This window comes from Geospiza fortis, unplaced genomic scaffold, assembly GCF_000277835.1.
Source record: "Geospiza fortis unplaced genomic scaffold, GeoFor_1.0 scaffold157, whole genome shotgun sequence".
Taxonomy (NCBI): Eukaryota; Metazoa; Chordata; class Aves; order Passeriformes; family Thraupidae; genus Geospiza; species Geospiza fortis.
Window position 1 is genome coordinate 2,333,704 of NW_005054314.1, and position 20,946 is coordinate 2,354,649.

The 20,946-nt window shown below is 40.6% G+C and overlaps 1 protein-coding gene across 1 annotated transcript in view; it reads right to left on the bottom strand.

Annotated features, from left to right (window-relative positions):
- Positions 1 to 20,946, bottom strand: part of TENM1 (teneurin transmembrane protein 1) — a 781,733-nt gene that overhangs the window by 30,330 nt on the left and 730,457 nt on the right. The window contains exon 24 of the mRNA XM_014306575.2: positions 14,603 to 14,757. Coding sequence (XP_014162050.1) covers positions 14,603 to 14,757 — 155 coding nt within the window. The remainder of the gene's footprint in view (positions 1 to 14,602; positions 14,758 to 20,946) is intronic.

Genomic DNA, 20,946 nt, shown 5'->3' on the forward strand with positions numbered 1-20,946 from the left:
TCATCTGATAGCACTGTGCCTGCTACAAAGTTCTTCCAGACAAAACCTCAGTTAGCGTTAGAACATTAAATCAATTAATCTACCTTTAAATTTGAAGCAGTACTTCACAAGTCTGTGTAAAAAAGTCATTTTCCATATATGTATATATCTTTTGTAACTCAAAACGGGCCAATTCCAAGCATTTTTTCTTATATTCGGTTGGACTTCTTTTTTGAGCATTGTCCAGAAATGGCATTGCTGATTATCCCATTATAAACAACCAGCCAGGGTTTGTTTATTCATCACAGACTGAAATTTTCAGGTGACAATTCTGGTTTGGTTCACAGGAGACTGAGTATATGCAATAGAAATCACTGACAAAACAAGTGAACTCTTGAGCAATGAGACTTTTTGCATCTAAGTATTAACATGTCAGGGAATTTCGTGGGAATTCAGCATTTAACTATTAACATAAAGACTCCAGCTAAATCTAATAATCCATCTCTGGTTTGAGAAGTGCAAAATTAACTGATCTGGCTTTCTAATGCATTTTTTTCATGTCAAGTGCTCTGGAAAACACAAAGTGCACTAATGTGGCTTTAGTTTAAATGAATTTTCACTGGGAGATCTCACCATGGGCTACAACACAGGCTGCAAAGGAATCTCTGCTCCAGCACCTGCAGCATCTCCTCCTCCCTCCTCATTGACCTGGGTGTCTGCAGAGCTGCTCCTCTCACATATTCCCACTCCTCTCTCTTGAGGGTTTTTTCTCCTTAGACACATTATCCCAGAGGTGTTACCACTGCTGCTAATGCCTTGGTCAGCCTTGGATCCACTGGACGTGGGGGCTTCTCACAGAAGCCATCCCTGCTAAAGCAAACCTTGCCACACAAACCCACTCCACCCTCCCGCAGCAAAGCTTGACAACTAAATTAAACAGCACGAGTTTTTTGCCCAATGGCACTGCTAGGAGAGTCCACACATATACTCAACCATTTGTGCCTGTAGATGTACACACATCCATGGGTTAGTTTGTGAAGAACACTGCTTCACTTTTGGTTTTGAGCATATGGATAAAACTTTCTGCACATTTTGCATGACGTTTGATGGCTGAGCCATTTTTGGTACTGTTGTAAACAAATCATATCAAACAACTTATACTGTTCATATCAAAGTAAGACAAGTAAAGAGTGAAAAATTTATTCTCGTCTGCAAATGCCAGTTTCAAGAGCTTAACTGTTTGGTTGTGGGGGTAAATTTCACTGGGATAAGTTTCATTTATCATGGATTAAAAGAAGCTGCATAAATCCCTAGAAAGGCTTCACCATTGCTTTGATTTCTTGCCATGTATTGCTTGTTTATTTTGATTCAATTTCATGTAACAGCATGAAATTCATGCCAAAATTTTTCTGATAGTCCTGACTGATGGATTACTTCCTATCTGTGCTGCTCAGTTTCAAGCACTTCTGTTTATGCTACCTCTGCCTTTCTTCAGCTCTATGATAAGCACTTGCAGACCTGCTCATGCCTCTTCTGTATTTCTCCTTTGCTGCTAACTTCCTTTTAAAATTTCCTTTTATTTATCTTAAGAGTCATAGAATATCCTGAGAGGGATGGACCTGCATGTATTGAGTCCAACTCCTGACCTTGCAGAGCACAGCCCCAAAAATCACACCACATGCCTGAGGACATCCTCCAAATGCTCCTTGAGCTCTGTCAGGCTTGGTCCTATGAACCCTTCCCTGTTCTAGAGCCTGAAGAACCTCTGGGTGAAGAACCTTTTCCTAATATCCCACCTACATCTCTCCTGACACAGCCTCATGCCATTCCCATGGGTCCCATTTATACTCCAGATGTTGTTTCCAAACCCTTTTACTCACCACAACGACCTTCTAAATAGCATTTTTCTCTCTTCCTGCCTAAACCCTTCTTTCTCCTTCCTCCTGGGAGAGAAGTGGCTCCAAGGAAGGGCTCACACAGGCAGGCATTAGGAGTGAGCTGGTAGTTTACAAGGCTGAAGGAGACTGGTTCTGCTTCCCTGAACTCTTCACAGGATGTCTCACTACATATATTTCTCACTATTTTTTTCCCCGTTAACAATCATGGATATTTTTCATCATTTTCTGTCAGTTTGCTCTCACTCTGGGCTCTTCCTTTTGTTGCCACTGACACTGTCAGCTCCCCTCATCAGCTTTGCTCCTTTCTTAATGGCACACAGCAACACAATTCGGGTCCTGTGGTTTGACACTGGGGAACCCTTCCCTGTGGTGGGATTACAGCCTCATCCCACGCTGGAGGAGCCTTTGTGTCTCCTGATTCTGATGCTGCATAGCATAAAATCCAGAATTTCACAGTTCAGCTGTAGCAGTCCCTGCCCTAGACTTCACAAAATGTTGCTCTCTGCACTCACTGGTTCCCAGTGAAAAACCCAAATAAATGAGTTTTACAGCCTAATGGCTGCTGTTTTCTACCCTGGGCTGGGAAAGCAGCTGTGGCACATTTCCAGATGCAGCTCAGAGGTCTGAGGCCACTAGTTCTCCAGGATCTTGGCTCAGAGAATCTCCCTACCAACCTGCTTTTGCTGTCAATTATTTCCGGCTGATGAGGGACCTGCTGCAGGAGTATGAAGGAAAAGCACCACTTCAACAGTTTTCACTGCCTGTCTTTGCTTGCCACAAGACTTGCTGTGCTCTCATTTCCCAGCTCTCTTCTTGTTTCATAATTTCTTGTTATTTTTTACTGCTTCACAACTTCCAAGACCGTATCTGGGGTCTAGTAAATTGATAGGAAAAGTTGATTTCTATGGGGACAGTTTTCAAATCATCCTTATTTAACAATAGAGGGAATATTATCTAGTGTCACATAAGCACACTGACTATAAAAATCAATGGGACTTAGATTGCTAAGCCATTTAAGTCTGCTTAAACATGGTACCCATGGTTTACACAGGCTATGAAAGGAACACTTTGTTAAATGCCCAGAAGGAATTTATGAACTGACTGGTACCTCTGAGAGGAGGAATCTTAGACTCTTCAATTAAAATATCTCAAAATAGACCATGAATTTGAATCTAACCCAAACATGTCTCCAGTGCTGGAGTGGGAATAGCTGTCCTCCAGACATGCTGCTGCAGGTAATTTGCACAGCCAAAAGGAGGGAATAGGACCAGGTGGAAATCTAGCTAATAACAGGACTGGCTCCATTCTCCCTCACTCTGTAACTGACGATTCCAGGTCCTGGGGCTTGTCAGACAAGATGGCACAAAAGTGGGGTTGCATAAATCTTGAGTTTTGGCTTCATCTCTCTGTTTTGGGCTCAGAAGTTCTGGATACAGAAAGCCAGAGAGCTGCCAATGCAGATAAGGGAAAGGAGTATCTGGAAAAGCTTTAATTGAGACAGTAATTAAGAGCTGTTTGAGAACAGTCAGGGGCTGCAGCTAGCATGTTATTGTGTCTTTTGTTTCCGATAACTGCTGAGGTTCATAAAAGCATCTGGCCTGAAAACTGAGAGGATGAAAGGATACATAAAATGAAATTTCCAAAACTGAAAAAGCCAAACCCCCTGCCTTTCAGCAACACCAGCCACTGTGAATATATCACCTAAATACTCAGACTCTTCCCTGAATTCTGAATGAAACTCATAATGAAAATTTAAATTAAATTCTTGAAATCAAAACTTCCTGCAGATTTGTGCCCAGGAAACTGCCTGCCTCTGCAGGATCTTGACCTCCGACAACAGCTCTGCTCCCCAGGGCAGAGCTCCTTTAAATCGAGGGATGGGCAGAAAGCAGGACTGGGGGCAGAGAAGGATGAGGAGCTGCTGCCAGGAGGTTTCCAGTTGAGATGTGGGAGCCAAAACTGCTCCTCAGCCAGCTCAGGGCTGTGAAACACATTCCCACAAGGATCAGATCGAATGCCAACTCCACAGCTTTCACAAGAAAATACAAATCCACTTCTGTGGTATAAGCCTTCCCTTAAGAGTTAAACTCACAAATACAACTTCTGCAAGGGAAAGAAAATAGGGTGGGAAAAATAGTTATCCTGAAATTCATGCTTATGGCAGAATTTGCCATCTTCTATGGCAAATTCCTGCAACTTTATGCAAGTCAATAGTAACAGCTTTTTAAAATCCATTACAAGAGTGGACTAAGCATTTACTAAAATTCAGCAGAGAGTTAAAGTAAAATAGCTACAGAAAAGTTTCATGATTATCTTTAAATGATACATTTTTTTCTTCATGGATATAAAAAATGGTAGGCAGACAAACCAACAGAAGTAATTTGAGTTCTTACTTTTACAGAAATTAGCACCAAGATCAATTGTTATCACAAGATGATTTTCTGCAACTAATCTTTCACAAGTATTTACACAATAGGTCTTTCAACTGAGGAAAATGAATGCAAACAAACTAGCTGTGGTGCTGAATAGAAAGCAAACACACACTGTTGTAAGACTTCAAACAGCTAACAGAAAAAAAAATGGGCACCTTGCATTTTGCAGAACAAACAAGACAACAGCATTCTGTGCAGCAACCCTTCAGTGTGAGCATTTGTATTGATTAAATGCAAGAAAATGCACTGGAGAATGTTTGATTCTAGTCTGAGACTGTAAGCAGGCACTCTGCTTTAAATTTCTGTCAGTTCAGGGCTTTGGTTACTGCTGTGATGCATATTTGGATATGCATTGTCAGACTGTGCCAGAACAGCTTACAAGGATAACGTTTAGGACTAAAGTTTTTTAAGCAAAATTCAATAACTACCACTCGACTGAACAACATATCTCAAGCCTGTGATGGATTAACTTGGACATAGAAGGAGAGGTATTCTCTTTTCTTGCCTTCCAAAAAGGCTCTAGAAAAGAGATTGTAAAAGTGCACCTGAAAATAGTTTCACAATAGGTTCCTAATCAGATCAATAAATAGTTTTTGATTTTCAGTAGCTGAGTTCTAGATCTAGAAAGACAGCATGGCTTCAGGCCTAGAAAGGCTGAAAGGGCTCCACAGAAATGCCAGGCAGGCTCTACGAAAAAGCCCTAAAAGGCTTCCAAACTACTCCAGGAGAAAGATCCAGTGGCTCACTGGCCATGCTCCAGAAGCCACGGATTCCACTGCTCCATAAGCTGTAGATCTAGAAAGGCTGCTTACCTTAAAAAATCCTAAATGCCTTCAGAATGACCCTTGACATCTCTAGTGGGGTCCTAAATATATGGATCTCAGGCTTCCAGCAGCTTCTAGACTCAGAAAGCTAAAGGAATCCCTAGCAAGTACTAGGTCTAGAAATGTCCTTTTAAATCTCCTCCTTATTCCTTCAAACCAAATACAAAAAAAAAAAAAAGGAAATAGCATAAATCCTTCTCACTGACTGAAAGCATACAAAAATAGTTTCACAATGAAATTAGTTCCTTAGGACTAGACTACTTATACAAGTTTCAACCATTGGAACTCTTATGATTCCCTAAATTTTTGGCACACCTTTCGTGAGCCACCCAACGCACTTATAGCTCAGGGTAGCAAAAATCACATTGTTTTTATTGATATGACAAAGAATTTTAATTCTGAAGTGGCAAGAAAAAAGGAATAAAAATGTAGCACATATGGATGGAGGACTTAAAGGGTTTTTCATCATATCATGACTTTGCCTGGTTCTCACTGGAGACAACTACACACTGCTCAGTTTCCCATTTTGCTTTGAGCAGTTGATTGAATGGCTATTGAGTGATGTTCAGACATTTATGATTTCCTGCAATGTGATCTACATTGCTAAACTTCATAAATTTATTCTCCAAGGCAGTGTATCGTTTTGCATGCCATACTCATCCCAAAGGAAGCTCTCAGCTGGAGATGAGGCCCTGTTTATAAAAGCTGAATGTCCTTCAGACACTTTTAACTAATTTGTTTGTAAATGTGCTATTGTCAGAGTAACATACTGTATAAAACATCTATCATTCTGTTTGCAGCTCTCTGTGACCTGAACTCCATCATGCACAGATTTAAGAACACCCTCTCTGTGGCACACTACAAATGGGTAGAACCCATTTCTGTCCTGACATTTACAATTTTTTTCCTCCACTGACACAGTGTCTTTTCATTATTTTTTCCCTTGGCACAGCCAATGGTAGAAAAGATGCTGCAGCAAACATGGTATCATGGAGAGATGAAATCAGGCATTCTTAGCTGTCACTGCCCAGGCTGCAGCTCCTGCCATGGTACTTACTCTGACCAAGCCACTGCTAGAATTTCTACCCCTGCAGTGTGTGACATCTCTGCAGGACAGATCATCTCTGGTGCCCTCAAACCTGCCCTCAAACTCCAGACTTGTGACAACCATTTGGTTATCACTCCCCTGGCCCCCTCCCTAAAAAATAGCTGTGCAACATTTCCAAATGGCCAAACTGGAATACAGTGTGTAATCTGAAAAGTTTGGAACAGAGGCAGTAAAGACAGCTCCACACAGAGCTCAGTCATTACTGTTATTCACTTCATAACACAAAAAACCTGTTACATCTGTGGGAGGTCCTTTGGCCCGTAAATATGTGAAGGACTGCTTGGTGAGAGGAGGAAAGCAACATGCACACAGTTCCAGCCCTGACAATTTAAAAAAAACCAGCTAAAGTAAGAACCGCCTCCATCAAAATAGCTGCTTCTTAAATCACAGGCAAACCTTGCCAGTGGATGGGGATGAACCACTGGGTTAAAACAAAAGGAGGGGCATTGCCTGCTTGGCTTGGCTTCGCATGTTCCCTTCAACACCCACATTCTCTTCTCAGCAGACTGACTTGGGGCTTGGAGCCCAGGAGGGCAGGGACCAGCTTTCACTATGTGGTTAGTTATGGTAGCTCTGCAGTGTAGGGAGAAACCACACACACCTGCATGTATATAGACACAGTCAAATATGCATATATAGATAATAGATTAGGTGTCAGCATCTCCTTCATACTTACATTTTGTCCATTATGTCTCTGCAACAGATGAAAAAAGACAGATGTAGTAACCAATGTATCTCAACACATTGCAGACTCCCACCAGTCTGACAAAGTTGTACTGAACATTTTCTGCAGTGCAATTCAACACAGTAGAGATAATAATTTTCTGCCAAAAATAACTGATCCACTTTACTCCATTGTAATGAAACCATATTTAGATAAGAGAGATAATCAAAGGCTACTTGCACATATGGAATAAAAGGTGGAGCTTTGAGAGAAGGTGGTTGCTCATGAAAGCCTTACAGGAAAGCCCAAAATAAGACAGGCTTCTCATCTGGGAACCCATTCCCCAGGTGGTAAGACAGAGTCAGAAGTTTGTGGAGCTGGGCAGTATGACATGGGTGGTGGGTGAGCTGGACAAAGTCTGGGGGTGGCAGGGCAGCTTGGATGAGCTGGTGGATGGTAATGTGCAGGGGCTTTGTGCATGTGCAGGCAGCATTTGGTGAGTGTGGAGGTTTCTTCTAGCTGGAAGGATGCATCTGAGAGCACCTGGACTCAGGGCGGAGCTTCCTTCTCACCAGCCATCCAATTCTTACAGAAGATTTTTCCTTCTTGCAGTTGCTTATTAGAAACAAAGTCTTGCAGAAAGAATTAAAACCTGTGTCTATGTAGCAGGAAGTAAAAGGGAAGTCATGAGCAGAGTCTCCTTCACTTCCCCATCAGGTGTCTAATTCTGCCTCAACAATCAAAGGAAAGGATGCAAGGGCTGGAGAGTTCATTAAAATGTACATAGTCTTTTACTCAGTCATAATGGATTATTTATGGCAGCTAATTGAAACAAATTGCTGTTTTGCATGTGCTCAATACAAACAGAATATTTGGGCTTTAAGGGAGAAATTGCAGTATGACTTCATCAGATGCTATCTTGTGTCTATGACTAATTTCAAATTCAGTGATGGAATAATTTGATTGGAATATAAATTAGTTCTGACAAACCCAGTCTGCTTTCTGTCTGATATTCAAAAAATGACATTGTACACCTACAAGTTTGATTTACGAGCTCTCAGACTTTTTTTCAGCTGAGGTTCTAATCCTCTTTTCTCTCAGCTTCTGTTGAAGAGAGGCTACTTAGCTGATCCTGTACCCCTGGGAAAAGATATTTGCCCTTATACCTGAAGATCCTTTTTTTAAAAGGCTTTCAGCTTGGTTTTGCTTCGAAGTGTGAATGCTACTGACTGCTTGTTCCTGCATATGCTATTATGGCTGGAACAATTTTGTATAGACTTACAGTTTCTGAAGAGTAACACTTAATTAATTGGAGGGACACCTCATTTTTGAAAAGGTTTGAAAATGCCTCAGTGAAGACCTGTTCTAGTCTATTTCTCAGAAGCACATACTTTCTTGTGAGATACAGTTGCTCCTTACTGCACACTCACCTCTCACTACCCTTTCAATTAAGCTTGGCAAAGTCCTGGTTCCACTGAAGTCAGTGGCAGAACAGTTGCTGGCTTTGCTGGGGCCACAACTTCCACTCCAGCAAAGCCAGAGAAGAAAGAACATGAAATTAAGCAGTAGAGTAAAAAGAATCAGAGAACAAGACGACTCCATTTTGAAAAAAAATAACAGCTTTGTGGGTTCCTTCATCCAGCAAGACACAAAAAAAAATAGAGTTCTTTTCTAAAAAGAAAAAAGCCTGAAAGGCTTCTGTAAGGGAAGTTCACAAATAAAATAAAAGGGTCTATAAATTGTAATTTCTGCTTTGTGTGCTTTTGTTCAGCAGTTTGGAATATTTATGCTGCATTAATTGCTCACAGCTAGAATAATGTATCAAAAGACACAGGTAGAGGACTAAAAGGAAAGGAAGAACGGGAGTAGTTCTACAATACTTTGCTGCAGTGAAAACTCAGTTGTCCCTTTCTGATGGCACAATTAGAATTGTGCATCTAATATTAAAAGATGCCTTTTCTTCTTTCTGCTTTTACAAGAATGCAGTTTATAATGGCAGGTACGTAGAGAAATATCTAAAGCAATGGTGTGTGTTCTGACCTACAATACTAATTAATTAATCAACCTCATGTAATATTGCAGTTGCCCTGCAATATTCTATTCTCAACCTGGCTTAGAAGTACTTCAGCCTAGAATCAATTTGGTTTTTGCTGGCAGCTCGCTTCCCCTGGTCTCACCCGGTCATCAGATCATATTTTTGTCTTTCACATTTTTCTTTCCTTCCTCCAAACGTACCCAGTCAAAGTTCTGTTCAGGCTGTGCTTGCTCCGATGAGCAGACCCTCATTGCTGCTTTCAAGCGAGGTCACCATGTCCTGGGAGCTTTTTGTTCTGCTCAAAAGGCTTCCACAATGCCACTGAAGCATATTGTGCCTGTGCAGATGCTGCTGGGGAGCGCCTGCAGCACTTGTGACTGCGGGAGCAATGTCAGCGTTTGCATTTTTGAGATATATAATACATTTTCAAGCAATTCTGCTCATCTCACTCCTGCTTCCCAGCAGTCTGTCTCTCGCTTCACTATTTCAAGTAGGTCATCAACAGCATCACTTATTACCCTCTCCCCTCTTCTCCATCATTCAAAGCAGGTTGTCCAGGACACAACATTCCTGCCACGCATGGGTCCCCTTTAAACCCTGCTCTAGAATTCTGCCTTTTAATTTGACCTGTGCAAGCAAATTGCCTACGTAAGTAACACTGTCACATTTTTATAAGGGAGCAAAACATTTTGCAGTGTCACTGAAGTTTATGTGAAGCAACACAATATAGATGGTTCCCTCACATGGAGAACTGCTGAACAAAGGCTGATGAAGTGCAAATGTCAAGAAAAAGTCTTCAAAGCAGACCTTTCATTTTGGAACACAGCAGTGACAGTTATTAACACCATCAATCAGGTCGGAGCTATTGCTTTGGCACAGACTCGTGCCTAGTGGGACTGACATAAGCACAAGAACAAGACCGCAGTTACAGGCAAAGAAAAAGCTCTTGGGATTCATTTTCTGTTGACTTGCAAATGTTTGGTCTCTATATTTGCAGTGACTGTGCTTGAGATTGGTTTAAACAGCTCCCAAATAATACCTGCAGCCACTCACACAGATATAAATGACTTGTGGTTTGGAGCAGTGGAAATTCAGCCCACATATTTCTCATGGGAGGAAAGATACAGGATGAAATTGCAAGATGGTAGAAATATCTGCTAATTCTCTCCTCAGCTTTCACTGTAGCATTGGAGGCAGAACAGCAAAGCTTATCACTCAAGATGAGCTGTAGTGTTTTTACTTTCACACAAAAACTCCCACAATGTCAATATAACTTCCAAGAACACTGGATCTGATGAAGTCTGGTTTCCTAAGGACTTCTGTCGCATGGCTGAGTGGCTTGGGAGTTTAATAAGATCCAACCACAAAATGAAGTTTTCCTGTGAATGGGGCATTTATTACATCCTGAGTAGAATCTCTGGAGCTTAATAAAAGAAAGCTTATGCTGCAATATTTCCTTTTGAAAGGGCACTTTAGGTTTCTGTCCTCCAGCTGGACTAATATTTTTTATGGAACATGTAGGAATTTAATTGCTGTGAAGGTGCGTGTTTCTCTACAAATTTGTTTAAAATTAGCCAAAGCTTTTAATTTACTGTGAGGAGGAGAATACTGACAGACAGACAGACACATATGCACACAATGTGCTCTCAGCTGCTATTAGTAAACTAGCTAAAAAATATCAGAGTACCCTAGGGATGTGCAAACATGAAGAGAGTGTGTACCTGTGAGATAAAAACAATCCAGAGAGGCCTCTGGTCTAGACAAGGATCCAGCCCAAAGCCATCAGGCAGTGAAACTGAATGATGATCCCATCTCTTTTCTTTCTCTCTCCATCCAAGCCCCTTCCCTTGGCACTCCTGTTGTGGCTCATGACCACATAGGCGTCTGCTGAGCTCCTGGCATCAATAGTGAGTGTTGAGCACATCCACACAGACATTCACATGCATAGCTCTGAAGAGCCATTTTCTTTAGGTTTGCTCTATTAACTAATTGAAGAACACTGAAATGATCTGTGCAGAGAAGAAAAGTCATCCAAGTTCTGAACAGGCTGAAACAGTACTGAGAATGCTGGTGTACCATACAAACAGTTCAACTGAGTGTCCCTTTCCTTCTAAATTCAGATTAAAATCCCCCCAGTGAAGTATGAGATCAAAGTAATTAGAGCTTGGTCATTTATATGCCACAACCTATAATCTTTTCAGCCCCATCTGTCCTTTCTTCCCCTGGTTATGAATGCAGAATATTATGCTTAAGAAGGAGGAGGTGGTAAATAACAAACACATAATGATTACCAAGAATAATACCATGAGAACTGATATTGGAAGAAATGATTAAATGCTTTCATAATCAACTCATTTATTAAAGTGAATGCCTTAAAGCTACAGCTTGTCATTTATGGTGGTGTTTGCAATAGACAGTTACGCTACATATTTACTCCAAGAGTACATTTTTGTACTTCAGTAAATTAAGAAATACTGATTTTGGGCAAGTTGTTGATTTTACTGTCAGAACAAATTTAGCTTTGAGAGATGATTTTATTAACCTATTTCATAAGTCTCTCTAAATACACAATTTGTGAGCAACCCACATTCTCTTGATTTAAATGTCATTTGTAACTTTGCCAAAAACTAATTTAAGTGGAGATGGGCCAAATGCATTTTTCATTTATGTTTATGCCATTCTGGAATAAACTCAGCAGTCTTGCAAGGATATACACTTGTTTCTAAGTGACAATATCATTCTATTATTTTCATTGATATAATTCCAGATTAACATGCTTGACTTCAAGGGGGTGTGATTATTTCATAGGCTTCTCTGGCTATCAGCAACAGTTTTAGAAGATGATTGAGCAAATTTGATACAGTTACTTTTCAGAACATGCATTCTTGGTATTTATTTCATACAGTATGATTTACTGTGTATGTGAAATACCTCAAAGGTGTGGATTTTGTGAAACATTTCAATAAAGAGGTTTACTTAAACCCCCTCAAAACAAATCCTCCAAACAAGAAATGCTTCCAAAGGCTTCATGTTGCAGTGTCTACTTTGTGACTTCACTTACCAGTGAAAAATACACAGAAAATTATATAGTATTCCTACCCTTAGAAAATGAGACTGGCCACTTTTTAGGGACATCTTTATAAGCCGTAATTTATTACGTTTTTTAGAATATTTACTGTCATGCATTCACAATTTAATTGAAGACTATTTCAATTTAGGGGTAAGGCCATGTCTTAGTTTCTCACAATACTGACAAAATTGAAAATTTTTGCAAGATATGCAGCCATATTTTCTTGTAGCATGGAAATACCTGAAGTGTTCATGAAAAAAAAAAGGTTTATTCCTGCTTCTGTGAAAAGGAGACTGTACCCCAGATGAATGAAGAATGATTTGCTCTATGACTTCTTTTTTCTTACCTATAACTTTGCAGAAGCCCATCCTCCATGGCATATGGCATTGTGACTATGTTGTAGGGTGGGGTAAATGAAACTGGTTACTGGCAAGTAGCCAACCTATGAAGAACTAAGATTTCAGGGCTATTTAAATCTACTTTACAAATTTAGCACATTTGATTTCAGCCCCAAACGTTTACTTTTAAAATTCAGTTTTAATTTAATAAAGAAATAATTTTATTTCTAAATTTGCCAGACCCCTTGCTGAGACTTATTTGCTAACGGGGAGTTGCATTTTTCAAAAGGAAATGAAAACAATTAAAACTCCCTATTTGAGATGTACTGAGACACTTTCTTACTGAGCAAAATCAGCAAAAATTTGAACACAAATACACAGCACATATTACATTAGGCAAATAAAGCAATTATTTGTAGAGCCTGAGAGCGCAGATCCAGAAGGAGAAGGCAGGGAGCAGATGCTGCACCTGGCACCCTTCCCTGACCTCAGAGATACCTGATCTGGTCAGGAGTGCCCCAGGCAGTTGTTAGATGTATCCAAGAAACGAGTGCATGTGCTGCAGGCAGCTGTGGGCTCCATGAAGCACAGCTCCTACCAGCTGGTGGGCAGCAGTGCAGTGGGAATGCTGCTGCCTGCCAGCTGCTGCTCAGCACCTGCAGGACAGGGGCAAGGGGCCAGAGCAAGAGCCAAGGTGCCCAGAAGCTGTTTAATCCTAAAATTACCAGGCTAATTTAAGTTTGGGTTTAGCACAACTAAGCCAGTTGACCCTGTTCTGCTTTATATGGAATAATTACACATTAACTGGACCTGAGAGAATACAAAGGCCTCTCTGTCTTAGAACAGGGAGGTTGAGGTATCTCTCCCCACGTTTGCAAACACATAGGGTTCACTGAAACACTACACACACAAAAGAGAAAGGAGTTTCAGCTCAACATGAGGAAGAAGTTCTTTCTGGTGAGTGTGGCAGAGCACTGGAACACCTCCCAGGGAGCTCATGGAGTCTTCCTCTCTGGAGACATCCAAACTCCCTGGATGCATTCCTGTGTTGCCTCCCCCAGCTAACCCTGCCTTGGCAGGGGTGTTGGATTGGGTGATCTCCAGAGGTCCCTTCCAACCGTAAGAATTCTGTGATTTGGTGACACATGAAATGGAACACAGACACTTCTCCCTGTTCTGATTCTAGTAAGAAAATCTCTCAGTGCTTCTGCAATAGCAGCATTAGATCCCTTCATTTGACCCTTCTTTCATAAGAACTAACCAAAACACTGACCCCACATTCTTCAGGTATGTGAATGCAAGACCACAGTCATTTGCTATTACTCAAAATCTACTCAGAAATAAGCAACAAGCTCTTACCATTGATATGCATTGAATTTTAACTGTGATTCTCCAGTTGTGAAGGACAGAGGAAAGGGCAGGGAGAAAATGAAATGAAAAATTAACCTGATCCTGGTTATTAGCTTATACAGTCCATAATAGCTTAGTATGTCACTTGAATGCCTCAAGATTTTTTCAAGTACAGCTTCTCCCCTGTTTTGAAGCTGATTAATTCAATTATTTCTTGGCAAAGGCCAAGTCCTTCCTTGTGCTGTCTGTAGGTATGGCTCACTGACTAGCCAAGAGTACCATTTATGTTTCTCCATGATTATCCATATTTCTTTTTTAGCATAAATGAGAGATGTGATAAGTTCTTTCTTTTATTCCTATTTCTTTCACTATTCTTTTTTTTCTCTTGACATAAGAACTGAAAAGCATTTTGAGAAAGCGAAATGCAATAGTTTCACCACAATATTGCTGCTGTGTAATTACTTATTCTAATGCTCCTCCATGACTTAGAACAGTGTTAGAATTAGACGTAAACAGAATATCTCTTTTTTTCCCATTTACTAGTTCAAGCAAATCAGTCTGAATGCTGGACTAAAGGAAAGCACTTTAAACTTCTGATTATCTTCTGAGAAGATCTATCTTGGAGTGGCAAGTAACTTTTTAAAGCAGTTTGTATTCTTTACCTAAGAATGTATATATATTCTCTATATATTCACAGGCCATCTCCTGGGAAAAAAATCAAGCGTGGTTTTCCATTTATACACCTTAAAATGATCATGTGAGTGGAAGAACTACTCCATATGGTGCCATTCAGAATTATCTGACTCATCCAGCATATTCGATATACAATCTTGGTACAAGACAGTAAGTGATCTGTCTCTACAATGTGTATCAAAGTGACAACACATAAAAACGAGGTGTCTACCTGAGTGATGTCCATCCCAGAGTCACAGCTCAATGGCTGGGTTGATGTGAGGCCATTTGAACCTATTATTGTTGTGATCACACCATTCTCATCAATTTTCCGTATCATTGTACCATCAACGAAGTAAATAAATCCATGCTTATCTACAGTGATACCTGGATGAAGAAGAAGGGTAAAGAGAGTGTTAGTGCTGGTATTATCTTGATTAAAAAGTATCAGCTTAAAATGTTTCCTCTCTTCTTAGACTACAAAAATCTGCTGATTTGAAAAAGTACGATTTTCCCCCCACCCATTACTATTTGAGGCTTATACAAACTGTATATGGAAAGTTCATACCCATCTATCAGATTAGTTTTGACTTAAAGAGGGAACATGTGAGGATGAAACAAAACAAAAGAGCAGAGGCTTTGCTTTTAATGCAATTTTACATACAGAGAACGAAACTTTTCAACAACTTAATGTCTATCACCAAGTGGGCAATACTAGCTTTTCTAAAAAGTCATCCAACAAAGTTGATTTGTTTTAATTTCCATTTCACTTTCTTCATTCTTATGTACAGACAATTTTTAAACTGCTGTCCTCTCTGAATGATGAGAGTGTCTGAGCAAGGAAGAACCCACAGAAGGCCAAAGAGACACGTTCTGATAGGGGCTGTACATACAAGTGGTGCAGACCAGGCTCCGCTCAGCAGGCAGAAGGAGCAGCTGTGCTGCAGGATGGATCACAGTGCAGTGCTGCCCAAAATGATGGTCGTGCACTGGAACCAGGCTCATGACAGCTGTGGTCATCAGCTGGTGCAGGTTCTCCCACTCCTGGATCTGCAGCAGCTCCTGCAGCACTGCACTGCACTGCACAGGAGGGATGGAACTCAAAAGCCAGGGATGGAACTCCAATGCCAGGGCTCTGCACAGGAAAAGTCATGGTCCTCTGTATTTCAGTGGGGAAACTGAGGAATGGAAGGTTTGCTGTCTCCCACCCAGTACCTTATGCCACAACTCATGCCCAGCCCTGTTCTGTTCTGCCCCAGTCTAACAGCTCCCCTGCAGCTCTTCCTGCATTCAATTGGAACTGTAAGATCTTATTTCCCTCAAATATTGAAAATATAACTAGAAGAGCACTTCGATTCATGTTAGACTTGTGAAATCATTTCTACCAAAACCGCTCAATTTCTTGCTTTAAACTACTTCCTAATTTCCCATTTAAAGTTGCATAACTTTGCAATTACAGCAGCTGCTGTGCACAGCCAAGCTATTTTAATAATGAATTTATGTTCTGCTACACAGAAATGAAAGGCAGAGGACTTGAACAGATGGTCTGGACAGTGGCTTATATGGTTCTTGATTTTTGTCCCCTGCATTTAGCACAACTGAAGGCTGTATGTACTCTGAGTTTACAAAATACCTGTCTGCAGGCCAGTTTAGGATCCCATACAGTAATTCCACATGCCATTAAAAAGAAAAATAGCCTCCAACTGAATTTCCTCAGCTTCCAACCCCAACTCCTTGTACTTGAGGTTTTTTTGTTTGATATATGGGAGCAGTTACAGCTGGAAGAAAGGGAGATTAAGCAGTCTGGGGGGAAAAGGCAAGACCAGGAAACCCCGATGCAGGGCATGCATCTCAGGGCTGGGAAGAGGGGGTGATGGTGTCTCCAAGCCCCTAAACATATCTTTACCTGGCAGCTGGAAATGCCAGGGGATTGAGTTTGAGTTGCACACATAACTGAGTGTAATATGCTTTCTCTTGCAGTGTTAACACCCTGGGGCAGGCTCCCAAGACAAACTGCCCATGACTGGTTCTGCGGTGCCGCTTCACCACAGGGGATGTTCAGGCACTTTGCAAAGGTCTGACGGTATGACCACAACGTTCTGAGGGTATCACCACATAAAAAATCCAAAAGCCACAGCAGTTAAGTTAACTTTAGTATGCAACACTCCCTACTGCATCCAGCTCTCAGGTTATCAGCACAGTGTTGGGAGTTGAAACTAATTCTTTAAATTACCAATGCAATGTGTCCATCTGGCTGTGAAATGCCCTTAGAGGAGGGTGTTCACCATCCTGTCACCTCCTCCACCCAGGACAAAAAGTGCCCATGGACTGCTAAGTGCCCAGGGTAAAGGGCTAGGCTATATCTCCTCATTATGTGAGATGGCTGAAGGTTCTGCAGGACAGATGTCACCTGGAGAACTAAAATCATCTGGTGTGGGCTGGATAGGTCAGCTGGGTAAAACTGGAAGGTTATAAAAAGGCTGAAAGAGGAGCAGACAGTCTCAGAGCCTGACTCCCTGCCAGCCTGCGAGCTCATAAATCGTGACTCCTTGGTACTGGCTCCCTCAGAGGATCTTCACTCTTTAATTAGAAAGTAACTGTACCTTTGGAAACTCCAGAATGACTGGCAAGCTCCTGGCTGTCATCTGCTCCTGAGAAGTCCAAACCCAAAAGGCTGAAGGTGAGCTGAGGTAAAGAGTGAGACTGAGAAGCAAAGAGGTTTGTTTTGGGGTCAGGGGTGACATGTGTGCTCCAGCTTTGGGAAGAGATGGGCCCTTGTAGCTCTATCACTGATCCTGCATCACGTAGTGACATTAGATGGGATCTGATTTGCTTTCCAGTGCGCTTCACAAGCTGAAATGAGAAACCTGCTGTGGGTGGGAAGGGCAGCAATGGGCTGTGTCTGAGCCTGCCTTTGCAGAGGGGAAGTGCTGCATGGTGAGCTTTGCTTCTCAGCTGGATCAGATCCACAGCACAGACAACACAAGGCCAGGATCTGTCACCAGGGCAAGTGCATCTTCTGTTTTGCGCAATTTGCCTGAGAACAGATGGCTCTGTTGGCTGCAAACCCTCCATTATATAAAAATCAAAAATTATGCTGCAATGAAATAAAGCTACTGAGCTGTGTTGTTGAATGGATTTCAAACACTATATAAGAAAAGACTATATAAGAAAATCAAGGATCTTTTAATGTTTCTAGTGTTTCTAGCCCTCCAGCCGCTGCAGAAAAGCAACTTGCCTGCAAGGGAAGGACATATGCCAGTGCAATGGCATAAATAAAACCATCTCTTCAGTATTTGCACTAAATTCCTGGTACTCCCTAATAAGCCAGTTTCTTCAAGTACCACTGACTGTATAGATGTTCAGCCATGACCTACTGCTTCCAGAGCTTATGACTCTCCAGTAAAACAACACAACTTTACCTACTTGAAAAAATTACTTATGCATTTAAGTGTTGTTGACAAATACCCTACATAAAGCATCCACTGGAAAACAATACAGATCGGTGGCTAAACTGTCCCAATTTACTCATTAGAGTTGGAATCATTAATGCTCCTTTCACATCTTACATGATGCTACATATAATCTGTACTCCAAGAGCTTACTTTAATCCTTTTCTGACGTACAGTGTAATGCAGAATCAAATCACACACAGCACAGCAATTGTGCTTTAATCACCAAGGAACTGGGGGAGGAAACATGCACATGCTGAGGATAATGAATTGCACTTGAGTGCAAGTGGGAGCACTGCTCAACCCTTGAGTGAGTAAGAAAGGTAAATTTTTTTTTTTCCAGAGAAGGAGACGTACTTTGTATCAGGCTCTGGGTCTGCTTCTGTTTTTCTTTTTTTAAGGAACTGTAACACTAAATTCTATGCCCAAATGATAATGTCTTTGGGCACTAAAGGGACCTATGACCTATTGCACATATGACAGACTTACCCTGCTTACATACAGATTGCTCATTAAAAACCGATGGCTGGGTAAGGACAAAATAAATCGGTGCCAGGATTTAGTCTCATTGTTTGACTCAGAGCTGAGTATCAGTCTTGCTCAGTGACATGCTCATGCTGCAGGACTAGTTTGGTCATTATTTTAGTCCTGGGAATGTCCTACATAGGGCTGAATTTTGTACCTGAATGTGAAACAGTAGTTTTTATGAAGATCTATCTCCAGTGGATTTACATGCAGACATTTTGGAGCAATATTTATAACACTCAGAGGTCTTTTAATCAGTACCATTTGAATTCTGTTAACTAACATTAAAAATTAACTGCCAGTACTGCTGTCAAATGTGGTGACTAAGTATTATTACTAGAAAGACTAAGCAGAAAGTTTTCCTTTTTGTAACTGCTTTCTCCAACAAATAATAATTAGTACAGGAGCTGGGTACCCATGATAAACAACTACAACCTCTCCTGTTATTTGCTCTCCAGAGTTTTGGTTAAAGGGTTATTTCCCTTCACAGCTCTGCCTTAGAGCACATACATACACCATCATAAATGCAAATAGCACTCAGAAAGCAAACCAACTGCTTTTTGTGTAGCTATCATAGCTATAAATTCAAAATACATATGATAATTCAGTCTAGAAATTTTGGCATTTCAGGAGTTAACCTTATAGTGGTAAAATATGGATTAAAAGTAATATAGTAAATGCCCTACTAAGATATTTTCTTTTTTATCCCATATCATACCCCACACTTGCATTCTAAGAGAAGCTTTTTTTGTGAACAAATCCTTTTCAAACATGTCAATAAAGAGTAGCTAGAATTACATGTTGCCCATTTCTAGAAATTCTACTTTACACTTTTTGCTGAGCTGAAAAGTTACAAATGAGCATTCTATATTGAAAACTTCTAATTAAACTTCTGAAGAATTTTTAAAACAACATCTACAGCTACTGGTGAGGATGGATAAAAGAGAATGCCACCTTCTGCTGAAGAACAACTGTATTTAGAAGGAACTTGTGATTCTCATAAAACTTTTAATAGGAAGAAGTGAATCAAATTGGTTAATTACCATTTTATGGTGCTAAAAGGGCAAATTGCATGCCATCCATTTCTAAACTTCTAAATGTCTTCGGTGCTTTTAATTAAAGCTGCCATCCAGGAACTAAAGCAATTTTATGCAATTAGTTATTTATAGGTTACCATAATACACCACTCAAAATATGATTCAAGTGATTTGCAGTCTGTTGCCTTGTGATCTTTGTATTCTTTACTTCCTTACTGTCTCAGCACTAGCTGCAAAATATTGAGTAGTTCTTTGTCAGTTGGAACACGACTTCAGTACTTGCACTTGAGTGCTGTTCTCTTTAGAGGCAGATCAGTAGACTTGGAGCAAACAGCATTTTTAACTACTGACTGTGAATGAAAATGTTCAGCTTCCAGCCTGAGACATGATGACTGGGGTCATCCTGCTGACATGGGTGAATAGAAAAGTGAATGATTTATGAATTCAGATGAATGTTGGATGAAATTTAGGAAAAAACCTGCTATCCAAAAAGGTGACAATGTTCTGCAAGTTTCCCATAGTTTGGAAACCATAGGTGGCTAAGGCTACTGAAAAGAAAAATAAAAAATAAATTTAAATGAATAAAAAAATGGCATGAGATTCGTAGTTTTTTTGCTGATTTTATGATGCATATATAACAATGACTTGAGGCTGAAAATTACTTTGGCTTGTCTATTTCTAACTTTATATACCGTTAATGAAAAATCTCACTCCATTCTACTTTCCTTTTTGAATTCTATGGAAAGGTTAAAAAGGTCTTAGGAATTTACAGAATAGCAAAGATTGCTGGAAAAATAGCATTAATCATTACCTTTGGCAAGTGTGTCTGTTGTCACAAAAGGCTGTAATAGGAATTTGGTTCTGCATCCTACTGAAAGTAAAAGGAGTCTTCCAGCTGAACAGGAGCAGTCCTAAATGGGCTACTGCCATTTGACAAGAGCAAGGGTTTAGTATGAACAGCTCTTACAACTTTATTTCCTTTAGAATGTATTGCTGAGAAAGAGGAGCAACAAGACTGATTATTTCAGGATGCAAGCTACTAGGATGAACACATCTTCAAAACCACTATTTTTTAAAGCAGTATTTCCTTAGTAAAGTAATTGCAAGCAAAATAGATAAAACTACACTGCAGAACTGATTTTTAAATTATGCTTCATTTGTGCTTTTATCTCATGGCCATTGGTCTGAGTGAAAAAGTTCTTTCCTACAGCTGTGGATAAGGTATTTTTGTGCATTGGATTTAGAACTTACTCCAACCTTCTCCATTCCCCTGGTGCTTTCTTTGAGGTCACTGCACCTGCAGTGAGGTCACTGCAGTGCATCCAAGTACTCTGCACTCAGTGTGCAGTCAAATTCCTCGAGGCACTGACATGGTTTGCACTGACAGTGTGTGCACCTAGGTCTAGACACTGGGCTGAACCCAGGAATCAAAAAGCAGACACTGCAGGACCTTAAATGTCTACATCTTTAAATTCAGTCCTTGGCTTTCTAAAAGGTGTAAATCATCCTGATGTTTAGGGTGGCATCACTGGAGGCACCCACTGTTTTCACAGAAGTTACAC